The 23244-nt window shown below is 39.6% G+C and overlaps 1 protein-coding gene and 3 gene segments (V, D, J or C); 1 reads left to right on the forward strand and 3 right to left on the reverse strand.

Annotated features, from left to right (window-relative positions):
- The window catches only part of LOC122970078, a 916362-nt gene that overhangs the window by 789578 nt on the left and 103540 nt on the right, over positions 1 to 23244 (reverse strand).
- LOC122970080 overlaps positions 1 to 23244 on the reverse strand; it is an 891879-nt gene that overhangs the window by 749507 nt on the left and 119128 nt on the right.
- Positions 1 to 23244, reverse strand: part of LOC122970079 — an 808187-nt gene that overhangs the window by 679282 nt on the left and 105661 nt on the right.
- LOC122970001 (glutamate receptor ionotropic, kainate 5-like) overlaps positions 1 to 23244 on the forward strand; it is a 104053-nt gene that overhangs the window by 66377 nt on the left and 14432 nt on the right. For both annotated transcript variants that reach the window (XM_044336073.1, XM_044336074.1), the window contains exons 12-15: positions 5300 to 5413; positions 16908 to 17017; positions 17640 to 17813; positions 21933 to 22098. In XM_044336073.1, coding sequence (XP_044192008.1) covers positions 5300 to 5413; positions 16908 to 17017; positions 17640 to 17813; positions 21933 to 22098 — 564 coding nt within the window. The remainder of the gene's footprint in view (positions 1 to 5299; positions 5414 to 16907; positions 17018 to 17639; positions 17814 to 21932; positions 22099 to 23244) is intronic.

Genomic DNA, 23244 nt, shown 5'->3' on the forward strand with positions numbered 1-23244 from the left:
GTCACTTAGAAAACACATAATGATGCATTAACAGACAGACATTGGTGGTGGTATTCTGGGCCTTTGAATTGCCGACCAAACCCCCGATGTTTTTAAAAAGGTCTTGATTTCCAATAACGATTAATCTTAGAAGCCAAGAGTGTTTCTATGAATGCTCTTCCCAAAGCAGTACCTCAGAGCGAGTGCACATTAAATACTCTTTAACACTGGTTGTCTGTGATGATGAAGATGATGCTAAATGCATTTTAAAGTAACCTTACATACTTGAACCTGCAGAACTTTTGTCTTCCCCTTCTGGTAGTGAGAGCACAGACCAGTGACAGCGCATTGACAGAGCAGTGATGGAAACCAGTGCAACAAGAGAAGCCGCAGTGACAGATGAAGTAGTCCCAGTTGAATGCATATTGCATGCAGCAGTATGTACTAATAGTAAAAAGTAGAAGTGGAAATGTCTTCACTTCACTTAGAAGACTCATAATGATGCATTAACAGACAGAGCATTGGTGGTGGTATTCTGGGCCTTTGAATTGACGACCAAACCCTGGATTTTTTTCAAAAAGGTCTTGATTTCCAATAATGATTGATCTTAGAAGCCAAGAGTGTTTCTATGAATGCTCTTCCCAAAGCAGTACCTCAGAGCGAGTCCACAGTAAACACTGGCTGTCTGTGATGATGAAGATGATGCTAAATATATTTTAAAGTAACTTTGCATACTTTAAACCTGCAGAACGTCTGGCAGTGAGAGTAATTACAAAAACGCTGTCTACTCACATTATTCTTCAATAACAAAATAACTGAAATCAGAGCCAGTGTTGCTGCTGATGTAAACACAGACGATCTCAGCAAATCCTGTAAAAAAATGATGTAACCGCGGGAAAATTCACCTGTATTACATCAACTGAGCTGTCACTGAGTGTAACTCCTCCACCTCATGTATAATGTATGTATGTATGTAATGTTGTGCCTACAGCATTTTTTAAGCGAGTGTTTGACAGTGTTTCAAGTCATATCCTGAAGATTATTAATACGTCTCTTCAAACAGCCCAGAAACCTTCAAAACAGCTGTTGTAAAAGCTTTACTGAAGAAACCCAACCTAGATGTTTTTTTAACCTTTATTTACTCAGGAGAGTTTCTCTGAGAGCAACGTCCTGATTACATTCACACAGTTACACATTCATACCTGGAAGCTGCCCAGTACAACCAGTCTGATCTGCTGGCCACTGAGCAGTTGGGGTTAAGGGCTTTGCTCAAGGGCACCTCAGTGGTGGTAATGATTCTTCATCATTGAAGCTCACTGCTCTAACCTTTAGTCCGCCACTTCCCCGTTATAGGCTGATATCCAACTTTCCATTCATTAGTCAGATACTTGAAAAGATAGTTTCAGTTCAAACTCATTTATTACAGAAAACAACATCCTGGAGGAATTCCAGTCAGGCTTTAAAACAAACCACAGCATTGAAACAGCTCAGACTAAACTCTGATGAGAATAAGGTCTCAGTTCTTATCTTCTCTGACCTAAACGCAGCGTTTGATACGATTGACCGTGATATCCTAATCAGTCACCTGTACGAGGGGGCCGGTCTTTCTGACTGTGTGTTAAACTGGTTCAAAACAAACATCAAAGGGAGAAAGTTTTACGTCAGTCTTGGAGATCATGTGTCTGAGGAACATATCAACTGCAAGGGAGCTGCCTTGGTCCATCATTATTCTCACTGTACATGCTGCCACTTGGTAACATCATCAGAGAGCACAATGTATGTTTCCATCGTTATGCAGATGACACGTGACTCTATATCTCTGCTGGGCCAACTGATACTGCAGCTATAAACTCTGTTGCTACCTGTCCTCTGGCAATAAATATACATATACACTATATACATATTGCAGACACATCATTACATAAGGTCATTACATGTTATGTATTTCAACATTATGTTTTTACATTGTAAATCTATCAAAGAACAGCATGTAGCTCGGTCAGCTTTTTGCTAACTCCTAGCCTCATCTCAGGTCAGAGTCTAAGTTCTTACACACATGTAGTTAAGACACATGCAGTTTCTCTCATGATATAGACATGTAGTCTGCCTCAGCAATACATGTATAAAATAATAAACCCATAACTGTACTCATGTTTCACAAGAGTCACTCTGCTGCCATTTCTAAGAGCGTCTTCAGTTACGATGCTTTTGGGAAACACCTCTTGAGCTTAAAAAGGTTCATAAGATGGATTATTATGATCATCTTATCCTTAAGATGCTTTAATGGTGCCCAGGTGTTGCGATCGCTGTCGACTGTCTCCCTGGTCGGAAAAACAATCAACCAATTAGACCTTTTTAGGTGAGATTAAGATTGAAGCCATTATTTTTCTGAGCCAGAAAAACATCCACACCGAGTCACTGATGTTTTAAAACTCGACACAGTTTCAGACTGAGCTGGAAGGCTCGGTTGTGTCTGGCTTTGAGGGCGTTTTAGTAAAATCAGAGAGTGTAACTATTATTCCTGAAGGCATTGTGTCTCTCCCAAAATGTTTCCTGTTAATGCAAAATAGCTGAACATGAATGTAATTCACTGGAGGTTGTTCAGCTCATTACAGAATAAATTAGGAGCCGTTAGGCAGTTAGGAGCTGAATAACTAATGAAAATCTCTCTCTGTGTTCTCTGCGCAGTTTCAGTAGCGTTTCTTATTGTCTTTGTTCACTCTGTTTACTCATATATTTGACTAGCTTATCCCAAATATTAACCATGTTTCTATTCCTGCTTTTGTTCATCTCCACCTGCTCTTCTTTCATGTGTTCAGCGTCTAACAGGACTTGACCCTCCTTTCTTCTTATGTCCTCCACTAGTTTTATTTCTTCTCAGACTTCTCCTCTCCCGTTGTCTCTTCTTTGATGTTGATTATTTAAATTTTATTTCAGCACATCTTGTTTTTCTCATGCTTCACCAGTTGAAAGTCTCTCTCTTCCTTCCTTCTGTCTCCCTGATGATCTAATTCCCCGTCTCTCGTTTCCTCCTAATCCTCAATTATAGGTTTACTATGCAGGGTTTGTTGGTTGCTGTTTGTATACACACAGCATTCGAAGATGGTCCCTCCTCCGGTTCAATGAGAGAGAGAGAAAGAGAGAGTAGCTGTGGTTGAGCGAGCTAGAGAGTGAATGAAGACAGCGAGCAGTGTTGGTGAGAACAAAGCTGTGAATCAGAGAAATAAAACATTATTTTCTGATTGTTTCATAGCAGTTACATTCTAAAGCGCCTACACCTCCACACAACCCTGCCGGATGCTGCCGCATCGCTGGATTTAGTGTGAACTCAGAGCTTCTTCCTCTCTGCTCTGTGTGTGTGCAGCTCAGCTCCGCCCTCGGTCAGCAGACACACAGACCTGCTGCTCTTTATACATCCATGACGCAGAGAGCAGAGATGTAACCTGGTCGCTACGCTACAAGTCCCGACCTCACACCCTGCGCTGTTATTGGCTGAGAGCTACACACCCACTACACAAAAGTGTCCAGAACACAGTAAAATAATAAGAAGAAGAAGAAGAAGAAGAAAATACAGGCAGAGAGCAGAGTCTCTGCAGGTACATACAGACACACACTTCTAGTGGGACATAAGTGACGATTGAGAGGAATTATTTTCTCGAGTCTGTACGTTGTTTTTTAGGAAAATCCTGCATAGTAAACCTTCTGAGTTCTTCTCCAGATGGAAGAAAACCTCATTCAAAATCCCATTGACATTTTTAATAAAACAAATAACTAAAACTCCAGGTTTGGAAAAGAACTTTACTCAACAGTACCTGGTGTTGGCGGAACAGGGCCCAGAACATCTACCTGAGGAACTCCATATCAAGTCTCAGCGGTACAGAATAAACCAAACTTATAAACATCATTCAATATGACAGCCCAGCATTCTTATAAATAACGTCCATATCAACGATTCTGCACCTCATGAGTTTCGTCCAGTATCAGCGTTCTTGTGCCAATACAGGAAGTAGTTTGTCCTTCATGCTGTGAGGCAGAAAGTTGGGGTGTGGAGGTCGGACTGGTTGATGAATGTGTAGCACATCTGAATGTCATGCAGGAGACCAGAGTTCACATTTCACTACAGACCTGCAATAAATATTCAACCACATTCAAGGGCTGTGCAGTATATACTGAATTAAAAGGACAGGTTCACAATTTTTCAAGTGTGTTAAACCAGCAGTCAGGTGTCCATATGAACAGTGAAAGAGGTTTTCCTCGCTGTAATCATTCCTCCTGTTCATACTGGATATTAAAAGATCCGTCAAATGTGCTTTCAATGGAAGTGATGGAGGCTTTGGCACTAAAAAGACTGTAACATTGAAAGATATCTACTTGATTTGACTCATTTGGACGCTGAAGCTTCATATTATGAAGGGATCTTCTAATGGTCAGTACAGACTAGAAAAACTGTGAACCCGTCCTTTAATATTACTTAAAACATTTAAAATACACAAGAGAATAATATGAAGTAGAGGTGAAATGATGCTAAAAGAAGTGTTGGAAGAATCTAGACCTGCAACTATTGTTCAATCAGAAAATTAATTTGCAATATTTGATGATTGAATAATTGTTTCAGCAATTTTTTAAGCACAAATCTACTGGTTCCAGTTTGTCAAATGTGAATATTTTCAGGTTTTTAATCTCCTTTATGACAATAAACTGATTCACTTTGAGTTTGTTGGTCGGACAAAACAAGACATTTTTAAGAGTAACCATGAGCTCTGAGAACTTGTGATGGACATTTTTCACAATTTACTTACATTTTTCTCAATTAATAACTTATTAATCAGGAAAATACTAGTTGCAGACCTGGAAGAATCCATTTACTAAAAGATAGACTGCGTTGATTTTCCACCTCAGTTTGTGTTCCCAGCTGTTCTCTGTGTAAAAAGTCGTATAAACCAGCCTTCTGTGTCTCCAGAGGAAGCTGTGAGAAACCTGATAAACTGCCTCAAGTCATGTCAGTTGAGTCAGAGTCAGCTGGGGCCGAGCACAACAAGTTTGAAAAGTTAAAAAAAAGTTTTTAAAAATCTGGGGGTGTGGAGTTAGAAAGAAGAGAAAGAAGTTACCAGACCTTTGTAGCTCGCTCCCCACAGCTTCTTTTCAGGGTTTTTTTTGTTTGTTTGTTTGTTTATTTGTTCAGAAAGGAAGGTTAAAATGTACTGTGAGTTAACACAACATTCAAGAATGATAAAAAACAGTGTGTCTGCTCAGCTTAAGATCAATTCTGTGTTTCTGCTGCCCGGACTACATCTCTCTCTCTTGTCTTTTGTCTCTGTAGAAAGCAGACCTGGCGGTCGCCGGCTTCACCATCACCTCCGAGAGAGAGAAGGTGATCGATTTCTCCAAACCCTTCATGACTCTGGGGATCAGCATCCTGTACCGAGTTCATCTGGTAAACTCACCTCGATGTTTTACTTGTTTCTGTTTATATTGGCTATTATTTTTTATAGAAATAGATATTTATTCAACTGCAGTTCAGTTAACAATCATCCAACTTGCAAAGCTGCAGCCTCGGTTACACTTTATTTATTTATCCCCAGGTTTTTTTTTCTTTATGTTAAATGTTATAGCAGTCAGCAGTTTACATCCCCAGACGTCCCAAATGTCAGTTTTTTATTCCAGCAGCAAGTGAACGCATCAAAACTGTCAATATGAACATAAACAAGATTTATCAGTGGAGTTAATAGAATATTCCAAACCAGCATCAACAGAAACGCAACTAAAAATAGCTGAAAATTGATGCAGTTTAGACAAAAATTAAAACAGTTTTCAGCAAATATATGTTGACAGTTGTAACACATAATATGTTGGAATTACACAGTGAAAATAATATTAGTAGCAGCTGTTAATATGCATGTTTAACATTTTTAACACTGAGTGAAGAAAAGAATCTGCAGGCGTCTCCTCATGTAGCAACATCCTCTTCATCATCTTGTTAGCGTTGATTTCTATTTTCTTTATAAATACTGATCTATGAAGGACAGTTAGCCGATCCTCACTTATTTAATGTTATAAGACGTCATGTTTCTACAGACTGTTGGCAGGTAGAGCAGCAGGTCCATCTTGCTTCTTTACACTCATGTTTAGCGTTAGCTAGTTCTCTCACTTCACAGTTGCAGAGTTTTTAAACTGTTTTTAGTTGTAAAGCTTCACCTCACCTTTTAAACTGTGTAACTCAAACTGATAAAAACATCCTGCTCACCAGAGAAACAGCAACATCGGTTGTTTGTTCAGACACTCAATAAATATCTTCTCACTGAACTGAAACGCTACATTCACACAAAATTATTTTAGCGCTGCAGAAAGTCTTGTGGAGGAGGTTGATGGTTGATGGTTGATGGTTGATGGTTGAGGTGAACAGTGTGTGTTTGTAGGACTACCAGACCAATAAAATATCAAACTGTTTGGCTCTCTAACACGAGACTAGACAAGTTTGATGTCGTTAGTCAAGGAGGCACAACTAAGCTACCGTTGCTAGCGGTTTAGCTACAGTGCAACGCAAAGTATGCTAGCTGTATATAACTTACACTCTGCTCAGATCATGTTCACGTAGCCAGTGTAAGATAAATAAGGAGTTTTTAACTGTCAACCATGATGATGATGATGTTCCAGTAGAGCCCCAGAATATAAATATAAACGTGGAAATGTGCAGAATATGTCGTCTTTAACTGAAATTCAAATTCATATGTTTCCTTTTCGAAGGTACACAGGTGTAAATACTAGGGGTGTGCCCGAATACAAATACGTTATTCGGCAAAGCACAAATAGTGGGTTTTTTATGAATATTTGTTTCATACAAATATTTTAAAGATTATTTGTTTTCGGGAAGAAAAAAAAAACAACATGTCAAATACCAGCACGCAGGTCGGTTACATCACTATCTCAGTGTCTCTCCTCTGCTCCGCTGTGACGTCTATCAGCAGGTCTCAACGAGGGGAGTCACATCCACCTGCTACATGACGCACATTTCCTTATTTGGACATCACTCCTGGAGTTGGGGGTGTTCTCAAATACTGGACCCTCTGCACATTCAGTAGTATCAGACCAAGCTTTGTGCTTTGTTGCACCTTTAAACACATTCAACAGTGATGTCATAGCTTCCTGACTTTTACATCACTGAAGCAAACAGTAAAACCAAAGCTATCAGCATCTGCTACATACTGCAAAGTGTGACTCGGTAAAGATGTTTTTTTTGTGTGTGATTTGTGTGAAAAAACATAATTTTCTGTTTGTAACATCCTGCACAGCACATCGTTGTAACATCCAACCAATATGAGGACACAGTTTGCTTTCGTCCTGAAAAGCCCAGCAGGTTGTCTTGTTTTCTTTTCCTGCAGATGGGACACAAACTTTTAAAAAACTGAACAACAGTTTGCACTTGTTGACTTGATCCTCTCTCTCTCTTTCTCTCCGTCTGGTCGATGATTTGATGAATTCAGACAGAAAATGCTGCAGTAACAACAGCAGCCGCCTCCTCAGCAGGAGCTCTGCTGCTGGAGGCAACAACAGTCCCCCGACTGCTCAGGTCAGTTCAGGACCGAGCAGAGCAGCAAATATTCAGAGAGATCACGCTGGGGGAGAAGTGCTGGAAGAGCAGATAAAAGCAGAGCCGAGGACACAGATAGAGGGCATGTTTCTTCTTCTGCATTTTTCTTTTCTTTTTGGGAGGAGGAGAGGGGATATGTGACAGCAGCTGCTTCTTGAAAAATATGAGTCTTTCAACCTGTGAGGGAGGAATCGGTGACTCTGCCTCTCTGACTGTGAATGTGAAACGCTAACGAGTCGCCTCCTCCACCTCCTCCTGCTCAGGTTCAAAATGTAGGTGAATAAACTACAAACAGGCACAGGAAGTCATTAATGTGTTTGCAAAGACACGAAGCAAAAGGCAGCATTTTTCCTGTGAATACTGAGAAACGGTTACCAATTATTTCTGCTTCCAGAAGGAAAAAAAATGTTCAAATACACTGAGCTCGGGGACAATTACAGTTTTATATTTTTGGAAAAGGTTTCAGTTGATGCTACTGGGATCAGTTTAAATGTAATGTGAGAGGCTGTGTATAAAAAAAACACCTTAAAGGTGATGGACAAATAACAAGAATAAATACCTGAGAACATGATGCAATAGAAAACAATAAAACTGCAATAAAAAGCTTTGTGAAGCTGCTGCAGCTTCTCTTCATCTGGAGTCACTGCTGCATAAAAACAAACACGATCGGTCAGAAAAATGAAAACCACAGAGAGTCAAACCGACTCTCCAGACGTCCAGAAAGAAAACATTTGTCTTGCCAAACCAAGTTAGTCGACTTTCTCCAGAAATCTGATCCGTTAACTGTCATGTAAACGAGAAACCAGGTTTCCATAGTTGAGGTTTTTTGGGATTAGAGAAACCTGAATTTTCTTCTGGACAACGCCGATTTCTCTGCCATGTAAACGTTTAACGAGGTTTCTAATCAGCTTTTTTTTATAAATGAAGAGTAGCTGAATGAACAGAGAGATCATCGTGTCCTCATATGTAGAAGTCTGAACAAGTCTGTTTCCACCGCCGACACATTTGACTGTTTGTTTAAATTCAGACACATTTCGTTCCCCAATTACCTGCATGACCTGGTTTCACTGGTTAACCTGGTTACATAAGAGCATGTAAACACACTGAATGACCGCAATAATTAAAGGAATAGTTCCACATTTTTGGAAACTTAAATTTAGATGAGAAAGTAACACGTTACATCCTGTTTGTTTGATCAGGAGACGATGTCGAGTCTGAGGTCGTTTTACTGGCACAAGATTGTCGTAAAGCACAAAAATCATCAGCTGTGTGTGTGTGTGTGTGTGTGTGTGTGTCGGACTCGGCTGCCTTGACAGCAAAATAAAAAAAAAACAAAAAAAACAACCTTAAATACAGCACAGTAAGGAGATGAAATATTAGTTTGTCCTTGCACATATAAAACCGAGGACAACGGTGTCAAAACCTCCACAAAAAAACTCTCACAGACTGAAAAAAGTCTTAATATAGAACAAAATACCGACACAGTTACACAGAGTTCATATCAACAGAACTACTTTATAAAAACTTGTGAGGAGATACGCTCGTCACGACTTACGCCGGCCGGTTCCCCAGATAAATCCGAGGGGTCGTGAGATGATTAATGGGAAAAAGAAAAAGAAGAAAAAAAAAACAAATCTGTTTCCAGTTTTCTTTAATCTTTTGTTAAATATCAGATCATTTGACTTCTTGGGCTACAAACACTTTAAATCACTCACAGACATCTGGAACTTGATATGGGACTAGTTTATCACATGTTTTTGTTTGTAAAATCTTAATCTGCAAAGTAATAAGGAACTAAAGCTGTAAAATAAATGAAGTAAAGATAAAGTATTTCCCTCTGCGACGTTGGAGCTGGAAATACTCAAATACCAAAAAACAGTACTTGAGTAAATGTGCCGCCTGTTCGTCCGCTGCTCATCAGTATTCACCTCCACCGTCTGTCCTCCATGTTTGATGTAGTCTGCTGTTAGGTGTATTGACTCAGTGATCAGTCAGCTGTTTAATGTGTGTACAGCCGAGGCTCTCCGCACACAAGCGTCCTCCCTGCTTCATTTTCTTAAGTGTTTATTTAACGATTAAGTCGAGCGAGAACTCGTTTTTTTTTTTTTACTCTCAGTAACAACCTCAGGCGGCGATTTACGCTCTCACACGATCGGGAGGAGAGGAGAACTTCAGCTGAACCGAGGCGTCGTAAACTCTCCCTCCACTAAACATCAGGCTGCAGTGGTGACCGTTATACACAGTAGAGAGGCTGGTTAACAGGCCGTGCTGATGATGCTCCAACACATAAAACACACATCAAGGACACAAGATCTGCTCCTGCAAAATAAACATGAACAGAAACCATAAAAACTTTGTTGTTTTTGTTTCTGTTTATGGAAACTTGCAGCAGAAATATTATCTTTATCATTCAGCACATTCTGCTAGTAGTTAATAAAATACATAAGTATTATGAGCTTGATGTAGTTAAAGTATTGCAGTAAAAGTACATAAGTATTATGAGCTTGATGTAGTTAAAGTATTGCAGTAAAAGTACATAAGTATTATGAGCTTGATGTAGTTAAAGTATTGCAGTAAAAGTACATAAGTATTATGAGCTTGATGTAAAGTATTGCAGTAAAAGTACATAAGTATTATGAGCTTGATGTAGTTAAAGTATTGCAGTAAAAGTAGTGGTTTGGTCCCTCTGACTGATATATTATTATATATGACATCATTAGATTATTAATAGTGAAGCATCAGTGTTAGAGCAGCATGTTACTGTTGTAGCTGCTGGAGGTGGAGCTAGTTTACACTACTTTATATACAGTTAGCTAGTTTAGTCCAGTGGTTCCCAACCTAGGGGTCGGGCCCCTCCAAAGGGTCAGCAGATAAATCTGAGGGGTGGTGAGATGATTAATGGGAGAGGAAAGAAGAAAAAACAAAGTTCTGATACACAAATCTGTTTTCAGTTTTTGGACTTTTTCTCTAATCTTTGATTTTTGCTGAAATATTGGATCATTTGAACATTTATTGAAATGAAAGCATGTGAGAAGTTTAGAGGGAAAAATCACTATTTGGTGGAGCTGTTAACAACTCATAGACATGTGAAATGTGACCCCGACTACACACTGCTTTTTGTAAGACGTCAAAAGACAAAAAGGTTGGAAACCACTGGTTTCATCTTTAACAATGTGTTGTATTTTAAAAGCTTGTTATATTATCCATTGTGTCAAATCTTCATCTGAAAAGTAACTAAAGCTGTCAAATAAATGTAGTGGAGTAGAAAGTACAATATTTCCCTCTGAAATGTAGAAAGTAGCATCACATGGAAATACTCAAGTAAAGTACAAGTACCTCAAGGTTGTACTTGAGTAAATGTACTTTACTTTCCATTGAGGGGCTGCATAAAGGACCAGTAGAAGATAAATAAGGAGTGTTTAACTGTAAATCATGCAGAGATATTCCAGCAGAGCTCCAGAATATTTCCTCTTTTAAAGTTTGCATCCTGCATCGTTTACATCCATCCATGTAAAAAACGACTGAATCAGTCTTTTCAGCAGGTGCTTTGCTCCGTAGTGCTTCCAGTGATCAAAACCTCCCCGGGGTGCCTTTAATTATGTTGTCTGTGTTGCTAGGCAACCCGGTGCCTTCAGGGCCCCTGAGAGTCTGGAGCAGTCGTCCACTTTTCCTGCTTCATAATCCGAACCCTGACGACGGCGACAATACTCACAAACATCCAACTATTCGTAACTCTGCGACTCCCAGAGCAACAACGTAAATGATACAGTGATGTCTGGAAGTAAAGAAACACACACACACACACACACACACACACACACGTAGCATCTATCTAAATAGCTTGCAAGCACACTTAAAGATGGTAATCTATTTAATTGCCCAAGCTGTTGACTTATGCACACACATTAGCGGAGAGCCGCGGTGTTTATCAGTGTTCTTGCCTCCTGGTGTTGAACAGTGTAAATTTATGTCTGCTGCTGCTCCCAATTCATTAGTTCTCGATATATCATCACTCTGCTTTTCACTGCGTCTGAGTCTCAACAATTCATTACAGCGTGATGCACACAAGCAGGGTGTGATTTGCTGGGGGGGGGGGGCTGGGGCTGCTGGGGATTTTCCCCCCTCTGGTCTGTATATTCCTGCATCTGCTGAGGTATTTTATCCCCAATGGAGACAAAAGTTTATCCCGTCACAGTGATTCATGCTGCTTCACCCGTGGACCATGTGTGTAGACTTGGGTGCACCAGATCCGCCCTGAAGGTATCATCGGCTCTGGAACGGATCCACAAAACGGGTCTGGATTCCACTTGCACAGCAGACCAGATCTGGCCCAGACTCTACCCATAGTGGCTCAATCGTCTCTGGATCCCTTATTCAAAATGGCTCATCTGGCCAAAACTAGCTACAGAAATATCTCAAATCTACCCGACCAACATCTGGGACCAACGGCAGATCTCACTGAGGAGTTTCTTTATTTGAAGAGGTGCTAATCAGACCTACAGTGTCATGGGGGAGTAGCAAGAATGGACCCAAATGCAGAGACCGGAATGCAGAGTTGCATGCACCAGAAGATCCAACCAGGACTTAAAAAAGTAAGTGAACTGACGAGGAGATGAGGTGCAGGTGGGGAGATGATGGGTGGAGAACTCAGGAGAAGGGAACACAGTAACAAAACCAAAACCCAGAAAACATAATACTCTAAATACAACCCACACCAACCCGTCCAAGAACCACCATGAACCTAAACCCAACACACCAAGCTAAACAACAAAAGGCCAAAAACCCATCACCCAAATATAACAAGAGAAACCAGAAGGACTGAACAGAAGTGCAAACCAGGAAACCCCAAAGAACACAACAACACACAAAGTCCAGACAGGATGTGACCTACAGACTGTTGGTCCTCGGTGGTCCATGATTGGCCATCAATCGCCTCAACACAGGTATCAATAAAATGCAGTAATACAACACTAGAGGTTTATGAGATTGATCAGTCATTAGTATCAATATGTGAATCCAAAGAACTACAACGCAACAGATTGAAAGTGAAGCCAGTTAAAATTAATTATTCCATTTGTTTCTGAAAAGAAAAACTTAGATATCAAGAATTTAATGGAGATTAATTTAAGCCTGAAAACAGCACTTTGCTGGGGGGGGGGGTGAGTCCTCATGTGCTGGTTGGACCCTGAAATATGATCCAGGAAGGCTGTTTGGAGGGAACTGCTGCCAGCTGGAGACGTTACAACTTCAACTATTTTTTTTTCTCTTGAATTTAATCTTCATGTAGTTCGACGTGTGAAAGTGTGAGACTATGAAAAACACATAGAACCAGTCATCGTCTATAAATTCACATGATTAGAACAATTTGAGACGTTTTCCCATAAAAATGACTTTCAGCAACATGTTTATGTTCATGTGACGGCGCCCTCTAGTGGCCGCAGTAATTATTATACATATGGGATCAATGGAGGAAATCAGGTGACTAATTGATTAAAACAGGTTTAGACTGTTGTTCAGACAGAATAAACTATTTGAAGACATTTTTCACTATATTCTGATATTTTATAGCCCAAATAGATAATGAAAATAATTGTGAGTTGTGACTAAATTATAGTCAAACTTGTCAGATATCAAGAATTTAATGGAGATTAATTTAAGCCTCATGTGCTGGTTGGACCCTGAAATATGATCCAGGAAGGCTGTTGGACCAAAGTCCAATTTTGCGTGCAGATGATGCACCGATTTAACGCAGCATTTCTAACCTTTTCCGTGTCTCATTTAACACCGTTGGTTGGGTTTAGAGAAAGATCACAGTTTGGATTAAACAGCAGAATGTTGTAAAAATGTCCCGACGTGATGTTAAAGATCTCAAACAATGCTCTCTGGCTGCTTTTGCAACTTCTTGTCAACAAACTATCAACCTGCCTCCTCCTAATCAGCCAAAAATCTCTTTATAAAATAAAAGAAAGTCTCATTATATTGACTTCACTTCCCTGGGAATGATCAGTGCATCACCTGCACGCAAAACTGGACTTTGGTGTGTTTGCTGCACACAGTTTGAGAGTGTAAAGTCGTGTTATTTGTACTCAGATTGAAGAGACCGAGCTGATTAAACAGTGACTTGCAAGAATGACATTAAGTGTATTTGCACATCTGGAAAGTATCTACAGTACCGGAAGGAGCGTCTAAATGTTAAATTAACATTTAACCTTTTGTTTTGTTGTCTATGATCACATCTCCTGTGAACTTGACATCACACTGCTGAGAGTGAAAATATCAAACTAAAAAAAAAAAAAAAGATTTAAATATTCCTGCAAATGCAGCAGTCAAATTTATGTTACTGTAACAGCTGCAAGAAATAGACTAATAGTCATAGATGGACTTCATAGTTCGCTCACTGTGGTTCTGATTTATTGTCATAGTAATAATAATAATAACTTTATTTATATAGCACCTTTTAAAAACAGAGTTTACAAAGTGCTTTGACAGACAAAGCAAAAGCAAAGACATGAGACAGAAGACAATAACAGACAGAAGACAATAACAGACAGAAGACAATAGCGGCTAAAGGGCAAAGAAAGACAATAAAGAGATGATAAAAAGTTTAAAAGAAAGATGATCTAAAGACAACATTACATAAAAGCAAGTCTGTAGAAATGGGTTTTAAGAAGTGATTTACTGATTCTGCGAGCCTTATCTCCTCAGGCAGGTCGTTCCAAAGTCGAGGGGCCCTGATGGAAAAAGCACCTTTAGATTTAAGCCTCGACTTTAGAACAGCCAGAAGGGCCCCACCTCAACATATCTGTTATGTAGCTCGGAGCTTCAGACCCAGACGTGCTTTAAAAGTGAGTAAAATCTTAAAATCGATTCTAAAATGAACAGGGAGCCAACGGAGAGAAGCCAGAATCGAGGTGATGTGATGTCGTCTGTTAAAACCAGTAAGAAGCAGAGTTCCTGCGTTCTGAACCAGTTGGAGGTGGATTTTTGTGTTTTATACCGGAAAGGAGGGAGTTGCAGTAATCTAGTCTAGAGAAAATGAAAGCATGGATGATTTTTTTCAAGGTGGGAATGATGGAGCGTCGGCTTAATTCTGGAGATGGTTCTGATTTGGAGGAAGCAGGACTGGACAAGTTTGTTAATGTGTAACATCGATGTTCCCTGACGAGATGCTTTCCTTCCGCACTGTTCACGATGCCTCCGTGAATAAAAACGTTTCACACTTTCACATCCAGACTTGACTTTATACTAAAGTTCTTTGAGACGTTTATAATGTAGCACAACAAGCTAGTAAAGCTGTAAACACATGCTCAGTAGCGTCTGTATTACACAGAACTACTCTCCGGAGACTGAAAACATGACGCTGTTATTAGTCTTTGGAGTCGTTTGTGTCTCACTGATGTGTTTTTAATAAGATTTATCAGGCTTTGATACACACACGATACTTGTTAATACTCTAAGTAAAATATAGAAAATCCTCAAACTGATCCTTCAACATGTGATATATGTTTCTATACAGGACGTCTAGTCACAGACTCACATCAGATCATAGTTTCAGCCTCATTTTGTGTTTTTAAAGGAGCCAAAATGGACAAAAAACAAAAAAACAGAGCTGATTGCCTCCATCACAGCTCCAGTCATCTGCTTTAATTGGGTCCATTCAGGGAGTTCGTTGACTCTCTTCGCTGCCAAACCTTTTCTCCAGGAGGCAGGAGGACGGATCGGCATCGTGATGGGAAGCATCTCATCAGGGAACATCAACTGACCATCGTTACCGCTCGAGTTTATCTTGTTTCTGTCGTTTTATTTGAATTGCAGGTTTTTTTTTACGTGCGGAGAAAAGGAAAAGAAAGAGTGTAATTTAGCTAAATGCATGTCTGTCAGTCTGAGAGTGAAGGTTGTGTTTCTGTGTCTGGCAGCCTTCTGTGTTCGCTGACTGGCAGACGGTCATTATCACAATTCACTGCTGCCAGCTGGAGACGTTTCAAACTTCAACTATGTTTTTTTTTCTCTTGAAGTTAATGTTCATGTAGTTCGACGTGTGAAAGTGTAAAACTCGTCTATAAATACACACGATTAGAACAATTTGAGACATTAAAAATGACTTTCAGTAACATGTTTATGTTCATGTGACGGCGCCCTCTAGTGGCCGCAGTAATTATTATACATATGGGATCAAAGCAGGAAATCAGGTGACTAATTGATTAATCATTAAAGTTGTTTTTTTCCAGCAAAAATGCAGCCGTAACAGATTTAGACTGTTTGTCGGACAAAATAAACTATTTGAAGACATTTTTCACTCTATTGGAGATGGATGAGTCAACAAGACATCACTGTTCACTTCCTGTTTCCAACCGACTGTCAATATTGATTTTTTTTTAATGTGTTACTGCTGCACAACACTGGTCAATACTCAACATTCATGTTTGTTTAAATATGTCTGTCAGGCATAATGTCGGAGAAACGTTTATCCAAAAAAAAACCTTTTAAAAGTCTCAGATTCTAACTCTGTTTCCATCTGCCTGTTTTTATTTGCATTTTTAATTTGCTCATTAAAAATAAAAATAAAAACCAGAGTGAAACTGCAGAAAACATCTCGAAATATCACAAAAAAACATGTTTCCCGCCGTCTGAGGTGTAACAGCAGCTGTGTGGATAAATGATGACATCATGAATCTGTGTGGAGCGATGATGATGATGAGGCGACTGTAACCTTCCTCACGTCAACACATGAAACTAACAGAAACGTCATATTTCCGTCATGTTTTCTGTTGTTTGAGCTTTGACTGTTTTAATGACGTCATCATGTTGTCTCTTCTTCTTCTTCTGCGGCGGTTTAATTAGCGCCACCTGCTGTTTATCTGCAGCAGGATGGAAACAAACATTTTCTTTTGCAGACTTTCCGGAAATTTGGTTAAAATTTGCTACTTTGGATGGAAACCTGCTGGAATATTTATTAGTTTATGACATTTATCAAGTTTATGTACATCTCTAAATATTAGAGCAGGAAGCGAGAAGAAATTTGTATAAAAAGACATCAAAACTATTTTTATTATTTAGTTCAGTTTTATTTATTCAGGATTTTCATTGAGATGAAGACCTGTTGTACAAGAGAAATCTAATTAAAAAACATAAAAACACATCAGTGTTTGGTTTCAATATTTCACTCAGTAAACATCTCGTAGTTTGTTTTTCTGACTTTAAAGCAAATCTACAGATAAAATCATGACTCATCGCTTTTATTTCAGAATATTGGAAACAACTCTAATGGAGAAAACTAATTAACAGGGATGTGTGTGTGTGTGTGTGTGTGTGTGTGTGTGTGTGTGTGTGTGTGTTTCAGGGTCGTAAACCAGGTTACTTCTCCTTCCTGGATCCTTTCTCTCCGGCTGTCTGGCTCTTCATGCTGTTGGCCTATCTCGCCGTCAGCTGCGTCCTCTTCCTCGCCGCCAGGTAACACACACACACCTGCCTCTGTGTGTGTGTGTGTGTGTGTGTGTGTGTGTGTTCATATTAGCTCCAGCTGAACTTTAGACATAAACGTACAACAACGTACAGCTTGATAGACTTGAAATACCAAACCTATCTTTAAAACAGCTATAATCTATATTTTATAATAAATATTCATATATATCTTCATAGCTCCACAGTCTGATCTATACAGTGAGTAATGTGTTGGTTGTGGCTCGTAGTGATGAACCTACAGAGATTATCAGCGACTCTGCAGCTCCTCTCGGCTTTACGGAGCTTTATAGAGAGTTTCAGCTCATTGTTTATCTGTCCGGCTGCAACTTTAATGTTCTGGTTCACTCTCAGCGTCTCATAGCGTCGTTTTGGGCCGCAGCAGGCAGCTGTTTGCAGAGAAAAAGCTGTAAAAAGCCGCTGTACACTACCTGAAAGGTGATGATATGTCAGTGTTGTACTTGTTTCTGATGAAAACTAGCAGACAAGTTAATGCAGATTTACAATTTAGTTGTGTGTAAGTGTTAAATACTTTCAGTCTCAGTCCAGGTGTGTTAATAAACCTCTCTCTCTCTCCCTCTCTCTCTCTCTCTCTCTCTCTCTCTCTCTGCAGGCTCAGCCCCTACGAGTGGTACAACCCTCACCCGTGTCTGCGGGAGCGGCGGGACGTCCTGGAGAACCAGTACACGCTGGGGAATAGTCTGTGGTTCCCAGTAGGCGGCTTCATGCAGCAGGGCTCAGAGATCATGCCCCGAGCTCTGTCCACCCGCTGTGTCAGTGGAGTCTGGTCCGTCCCTGTATTATTATTATTATTATTATTATTATTATTATTATTATTATTATTATTATGGAGAGGAAGGGAAACATGTGTGTCTTGATTGTCTACAAGTGTTCAGACAGTGGTCCTCTACTTTTACAACGTGGATTTATGTTGACAAGTTGTAATCTTGTACAGTCAGACCTCATTTCTCATGAAATGAAAAAAAACAAACAAAAACAAATTATAGACAGAATCTGTTGTTTCAGCAACAATCTGTTTACAACACAGTGACGGCGCCCTCTAGCGGTCGCAGTAATGATGACGGAGCAAAGGAGGACGTTATTATAGAGCAACGAAGTTCACGAAGGGAGGAAGTCGTTAACAAAACATCAGACTGAAACAGGAGAGATCAACGTTCACTTCCTGTTAACACTTCCTGTTCTTTCCCTGAACCTGACCAGACCTGAACCACAGCACTGTCACACCATAAAACATCATTATTGTTTTAACAGTGATTCGTAACGTATTTTGTCATTTAATTAAAGGACTTTGGGGAAAAAAACAAAACTCTCAGCAGCAGCTGTAAACTGCTGAGTGCTGAGATGTTTGCAGTTAAAGCCATGATGCATCAAATACAGTCACACAACAAGTCAAATGTATTTATAAAGCACATTTCATACAGCAAATGTAAACTCAATGTGCTTAAAAACAAATAAAGATCATACATAATGAAATACAATATTAGATACAAAAGGAAAAAAAAGCTTCATCTAAGGGATGTAAATGTAATTTGACTGATCAGTGTTTTATGTTTATTAATGCAAACATCCTGTCAGATATTGATCTGCTCCCAGTGGATGAACTAGTTAATCCTCCAGGTACAGACGGGTGAACAACGCTGCTCCTCTACGTGCTGTTAAATTCTTCTCCTTTACTCCCCTCGTCTCTCTCTCTCTCTCTCTCTCTCTCTTCTTCTTCTTCTTCTTCTCCATCCCTCCTTCCTCGGGAACATTAGCTGAAGGTGAACAGATGGTGAACCGGCTCTCATGTGAGAATGATGATGTCGGTTTCTGTTCTCGTTTTATTTCTGCTCCTCTGCCCCTCAGCTCCTCTCTCCTCTCTCCCCTCAGCTCCTCTTTCTTTTCTATTAGTACGAATGTCTTTTCCTCACACAAAAAGATTTAACAGCAGCTTATAACTGAATCTTTGTATTTTCTAAAGTGTCTGTTTTATTATTTGAATGTAGGGCTGCAAGTAACTAGTTTATATTCATGATGGATTCATCTTCTGATCCATTTTCTGCTTATTTGATTAATCGTTTTGGTCTATAAAACATCAAAAAACTGTGAAAAACACCACTCACAGTTTCCTGGAGCCCACGGTGACGTCATCACGACTGACAGTCCAAAACTTAAAGATATTCACTTTATTATCATATAAGACAATGAAAAGCAGCTAATTCTCAAAGTTGAGAGGCTGTTTTTGCTAAAAAAAAAATAAAAGACTTAATTGATCATCCGAATAGTTGCAGATTAATTTATTGTCAGTTGACTAATGATTAATCTACTAATCGTTGCAGCTCCGTTTGAATATTTCTGGTTTACTTTTGAAGTTTTTGCTGGGTTTAAGTTCATTATTTGGTCTTTTTTATTGTTTGAATGTGGTTTATTTCCATCATCAAATCATCTTCGGATTATTTTTCAATTATTCAATTCAATAATTTAATTGTTTTGGTCTATAAAACATCAAAAAACTGTGAAAAACACCACTCACAGTTTCCTGGAGCCCACGGTGACGTCATCAGATGTCTTAATTTGTCCAATCGACAGTCCAAAACTTAAAGATATTCACTTTATTATCATATAAGATGATGAAAAGCAGCTAATTCTCAGATTTGAGAAGCTGAAACATCAAATATTTGGTGTTTTTGCTATAAATTTTTTTTAAAAAGACTTAATCGATCATCCAAATAGTTGCAGATTAATTTTTTGTCAGTTGACTAATTAATTAATCTACTAATCGTTGCAGCAGTTCATTATTTGGTTAAAAGATCAGACCTTTGTTGTTTGTTTGTTCATATTTTAAGTGCAACCAGCAGAAAACTTTCATAACTACGTCTACAAATATTCATAATAACTAGAAGAACATTCAGAGCAAACCTCCGACCTCCTGCTGCTGAGTGTGGAGATACAAATTACAATTACAGTCGTCTCTCAATTAGTCCTCTCTCTCCTGCTTTCCTTCCCCTTCCTCCTCCTCCTCCTCCTCCTCCTCCTCCCCTTCCTCCTGTTTCCTCTTCCTCCCTCAGTCCCAGTAGCTGCAGTCAGACAGATGGTGGGGTGATACTGGAGGGACTGGATGGGCCATCAGCATCTCTTCTCTGACAGCTCTCAGCCTCAGCAGCACTTAGCCCCATAAAAAACTCATGATGACTGTGGCACAAACTGCAACGTCCTGTCTGTGTGTTCGACATGAACACCGGTGTGCAGTAAATCAAAGAAATGCTTTGAATCAATCAGACAGCAGCAATAATGTTGCACGAGCAGGTGGGGAAGTTCAGACCAGCAGACAAACAAACTTTGACTTTAACAACAAAAAAAAAACTTCTCATAAGGTCCATTTAATAGCTTTTCCAGAGCTTTCAACAAAATCTCCTGGATTTTTGTACTGTATATGTCAAGAATGAACCTCAGACAGTGACTTTTTTAGGGTTTGACACACAAATAAGGCAAAACAATCTCAACGCAATTGTCCACCAAGATCTTACGTGGTTTTCCCAAAGCTTTCAACCACATCTCATGACCTTCTTCAGTAGGTAGAGCTGCTCAGTTGTCACTTTTTCTAACTGCTTTTTGGTTGAACTCCTTCTATCTGTCTCACTACTTGTTGTGCAAACCTCCTTTTAGCATTTAGCCAAGTTTAGTCCAAATGCTTTGAGGACACAGTTAGATTAGCTTAGCTTAGCTTAGCTTAGCTTAGCTTAGCATAAAGACTAGAAGCAGGAAACAGGTAGAATGACTCTGTCTGTGTTGTAATTTGTTTATTTCGAACACAAACTGAAATGTAATTACTTGGTGGAACAATTTCATAACATTATTTTCTTCCCTCCTGCTACCATTAGTTGATTTGGTTGTGCAGATTCATGCTAATATGAAACACATTTAAATTACATTTTTGCTGTTTTCACTAAGAAGCTATTTATCAGTGACACAAATCACACCAACTCTGAGCTCTTTATCTAAGTCTCTCTGTTACTGTCTTAACCAAACTCCAAACAAACACCTGCATCGTAGATATCCAACTACTAAAAGTTAATTAACACTGTCCAGCCAATCAGAATTGAGCATTTTCACTGGCAGTGGTATAAAGTGAGGATAACAGGGGTTCAGTTACATTTAATCTAAACTGAGTCACTGTGTCGTCTGGTTCTTGCAAACTTTGACTCCCAAGTTCAAACTACCAAAAAACAAGAGTTTAAACTTTAAACTTTGTATTGTATCTTTTTTTTTTTTTTTTTTAAGAAAAAATGTCCAAATTCTCCGATTCCAGCTTCTTAAATGTGAATATTTTCTGGTTTCTTTTGTCCTTGATGATCTTTGGGTTGTGGACTGTTGGTCAGGACAAAAACAGACTCTTGAGGACGTCATCTTGGACTTTGGGAAGACAGTGATCAACATTTTTCACCATCTTCTGATATTTCATAGGCCAAACAATTAATTGATTACTTGAGAACAATGAGAACAATCACAATGAGATCTAGAATTACACCTCGTTTCTCTCACGATTGTCAACTTTTGCTCAAAAAAGCACAGAGTGACGGCTTCCTATGTCCAGTTTTTTGTCTCCTCTCCCTCCCTCTCTTTATTTGCCTCCATCTCTCCTTCCTAATCCCCTCGCTCATCACTTCCGTCTCATTTCCTCTGCAGCGGAGGCGTCCTGCTCGTCTCTGCTGCAGCCGGAGTTCATGTTTAGGTTGATGATTTTTACCTAAAAATCCTGACGTTTCCTGCAGTGCTCTCCATCTGTCTCTCTGCTGCTCTCTGCTCCCGATGAAAAAAGAAGAAGAGGAAAAAAAAAAAAGTGAGGGAGGGATTTGAAACTTCTGCAGGGTAAATAAAGGTTAAAACTCTTCTCTGGTCCTCTCAGGTGGGCGTTCACTCTCATCATCATCTCATCCTACACGGCCAACCTGGCAGCGTTTCTGACCGTTCAGAGGATGGAGGTTCCCATCGAGTCTCCGGATGACCTGGCCGACCAAACCAACATCCAGTACGGGACCATCCACGGAGGATCCACCATGACCTTCTTCATGGTGAGACTGGCTCAGCTTACTCACTTTATTGTGATTTTTGAGTGTTAATGCCAACGTTGGTCTGTTATCTAAATGTCAAACGAGACAGTGGATTGACAGGAAAGCAGGAGGGAGGAAGAAATAAAAAGAACCAATGGTTGGTGAAGCTGGTTTTAAATAGATACCTTTAAAAATGCAGCAATGTCTGCAAGTTATGAGCTTAATGTGGATGTGAGTGAAGCGCAGTTCAACCAACCAAAGAAAAACCTGAAATAAAGGTGTAAAAGTTGTTGAAACAGTTGGCGAATAAATGATAACATACATGAATTATGTGACTTAAACGTCACTGAGGAGCTGAAAACATCAGATCTGTGTGGAGCGACGATGAGGAGACTGTAAGTAAGTAATAAAGCAGGACATGGGAACAAGAAGGAGGGTCTATAGAAAGGCTTGACGATATAAATGGGTTTTGAGGCGTCGTTTAAAACAGTCCAAGGATTCAGCAGATCTAACAGATTGTGGAAGATGTTGAGGGCTAAGAATGTGCGGTCACCTTTTGATTTGCTTTTTGTGCGTGGGGAAAGATAGAAGGCCAAGATTTGTGGATCGGAGAGGTCGTGTAGTGGAATGAGGAACAAGGAGCTCAGAAATGTAGCTAAGGGCGAGTTCATGGAGCGTTTTATAAGTAATCAACAGGATCTTGTAGTTTGTTCTGAGAAGCCAATGGAGGGATGCAAGAACAGGGGTAATGTGAGACCTACGGCTAGTTCTGGTAAGAAGTCTAGCTGCTGTATTTTGGATTAACTGTTGACTGACTGAGGCAGGTGTAGAGGGAGTTACAGTAGATAGGAGCAAAACCTCCTGTCTGAAAAATGCACTTTTTTGTGTTATAGATATTAATGCCTCGCAAAGTGCAGATAGGAGCTTTTGCACTTGGTGCAAGTTGGAAGAGGTTCTACAAAACGATGCTCTAAATTAAGTTAATAATTACAATTATATTACAAATTAAATTAAGTTTGTTTTCAGGTAAAAAGATGTCGTAGTATACGACGGTCAGAATTCCTTAAATTCAGTGTATTTGCTTCCTCGTCCACTGGAGATGAATGTTCAGTGATTCGTGCTGTAGCCTCTCTACACATCCAGGGACTCTGCGTTGTGTTTTTGTTT

This window comes from Thunnus albacares, chromosome 19, assembly GCF_914725855.1.
Source record: "Thunnus albacares chromosome 19, fThuAlb1.1, whole genome shotgun sequence".
Taxonomy (NCBI): domain Eukaryota; kingdom Metazoa; phylum Chordata; class Actinopteri; order Scombriformes; family Scombridae; genus Thunnus; species Thunnus albacares.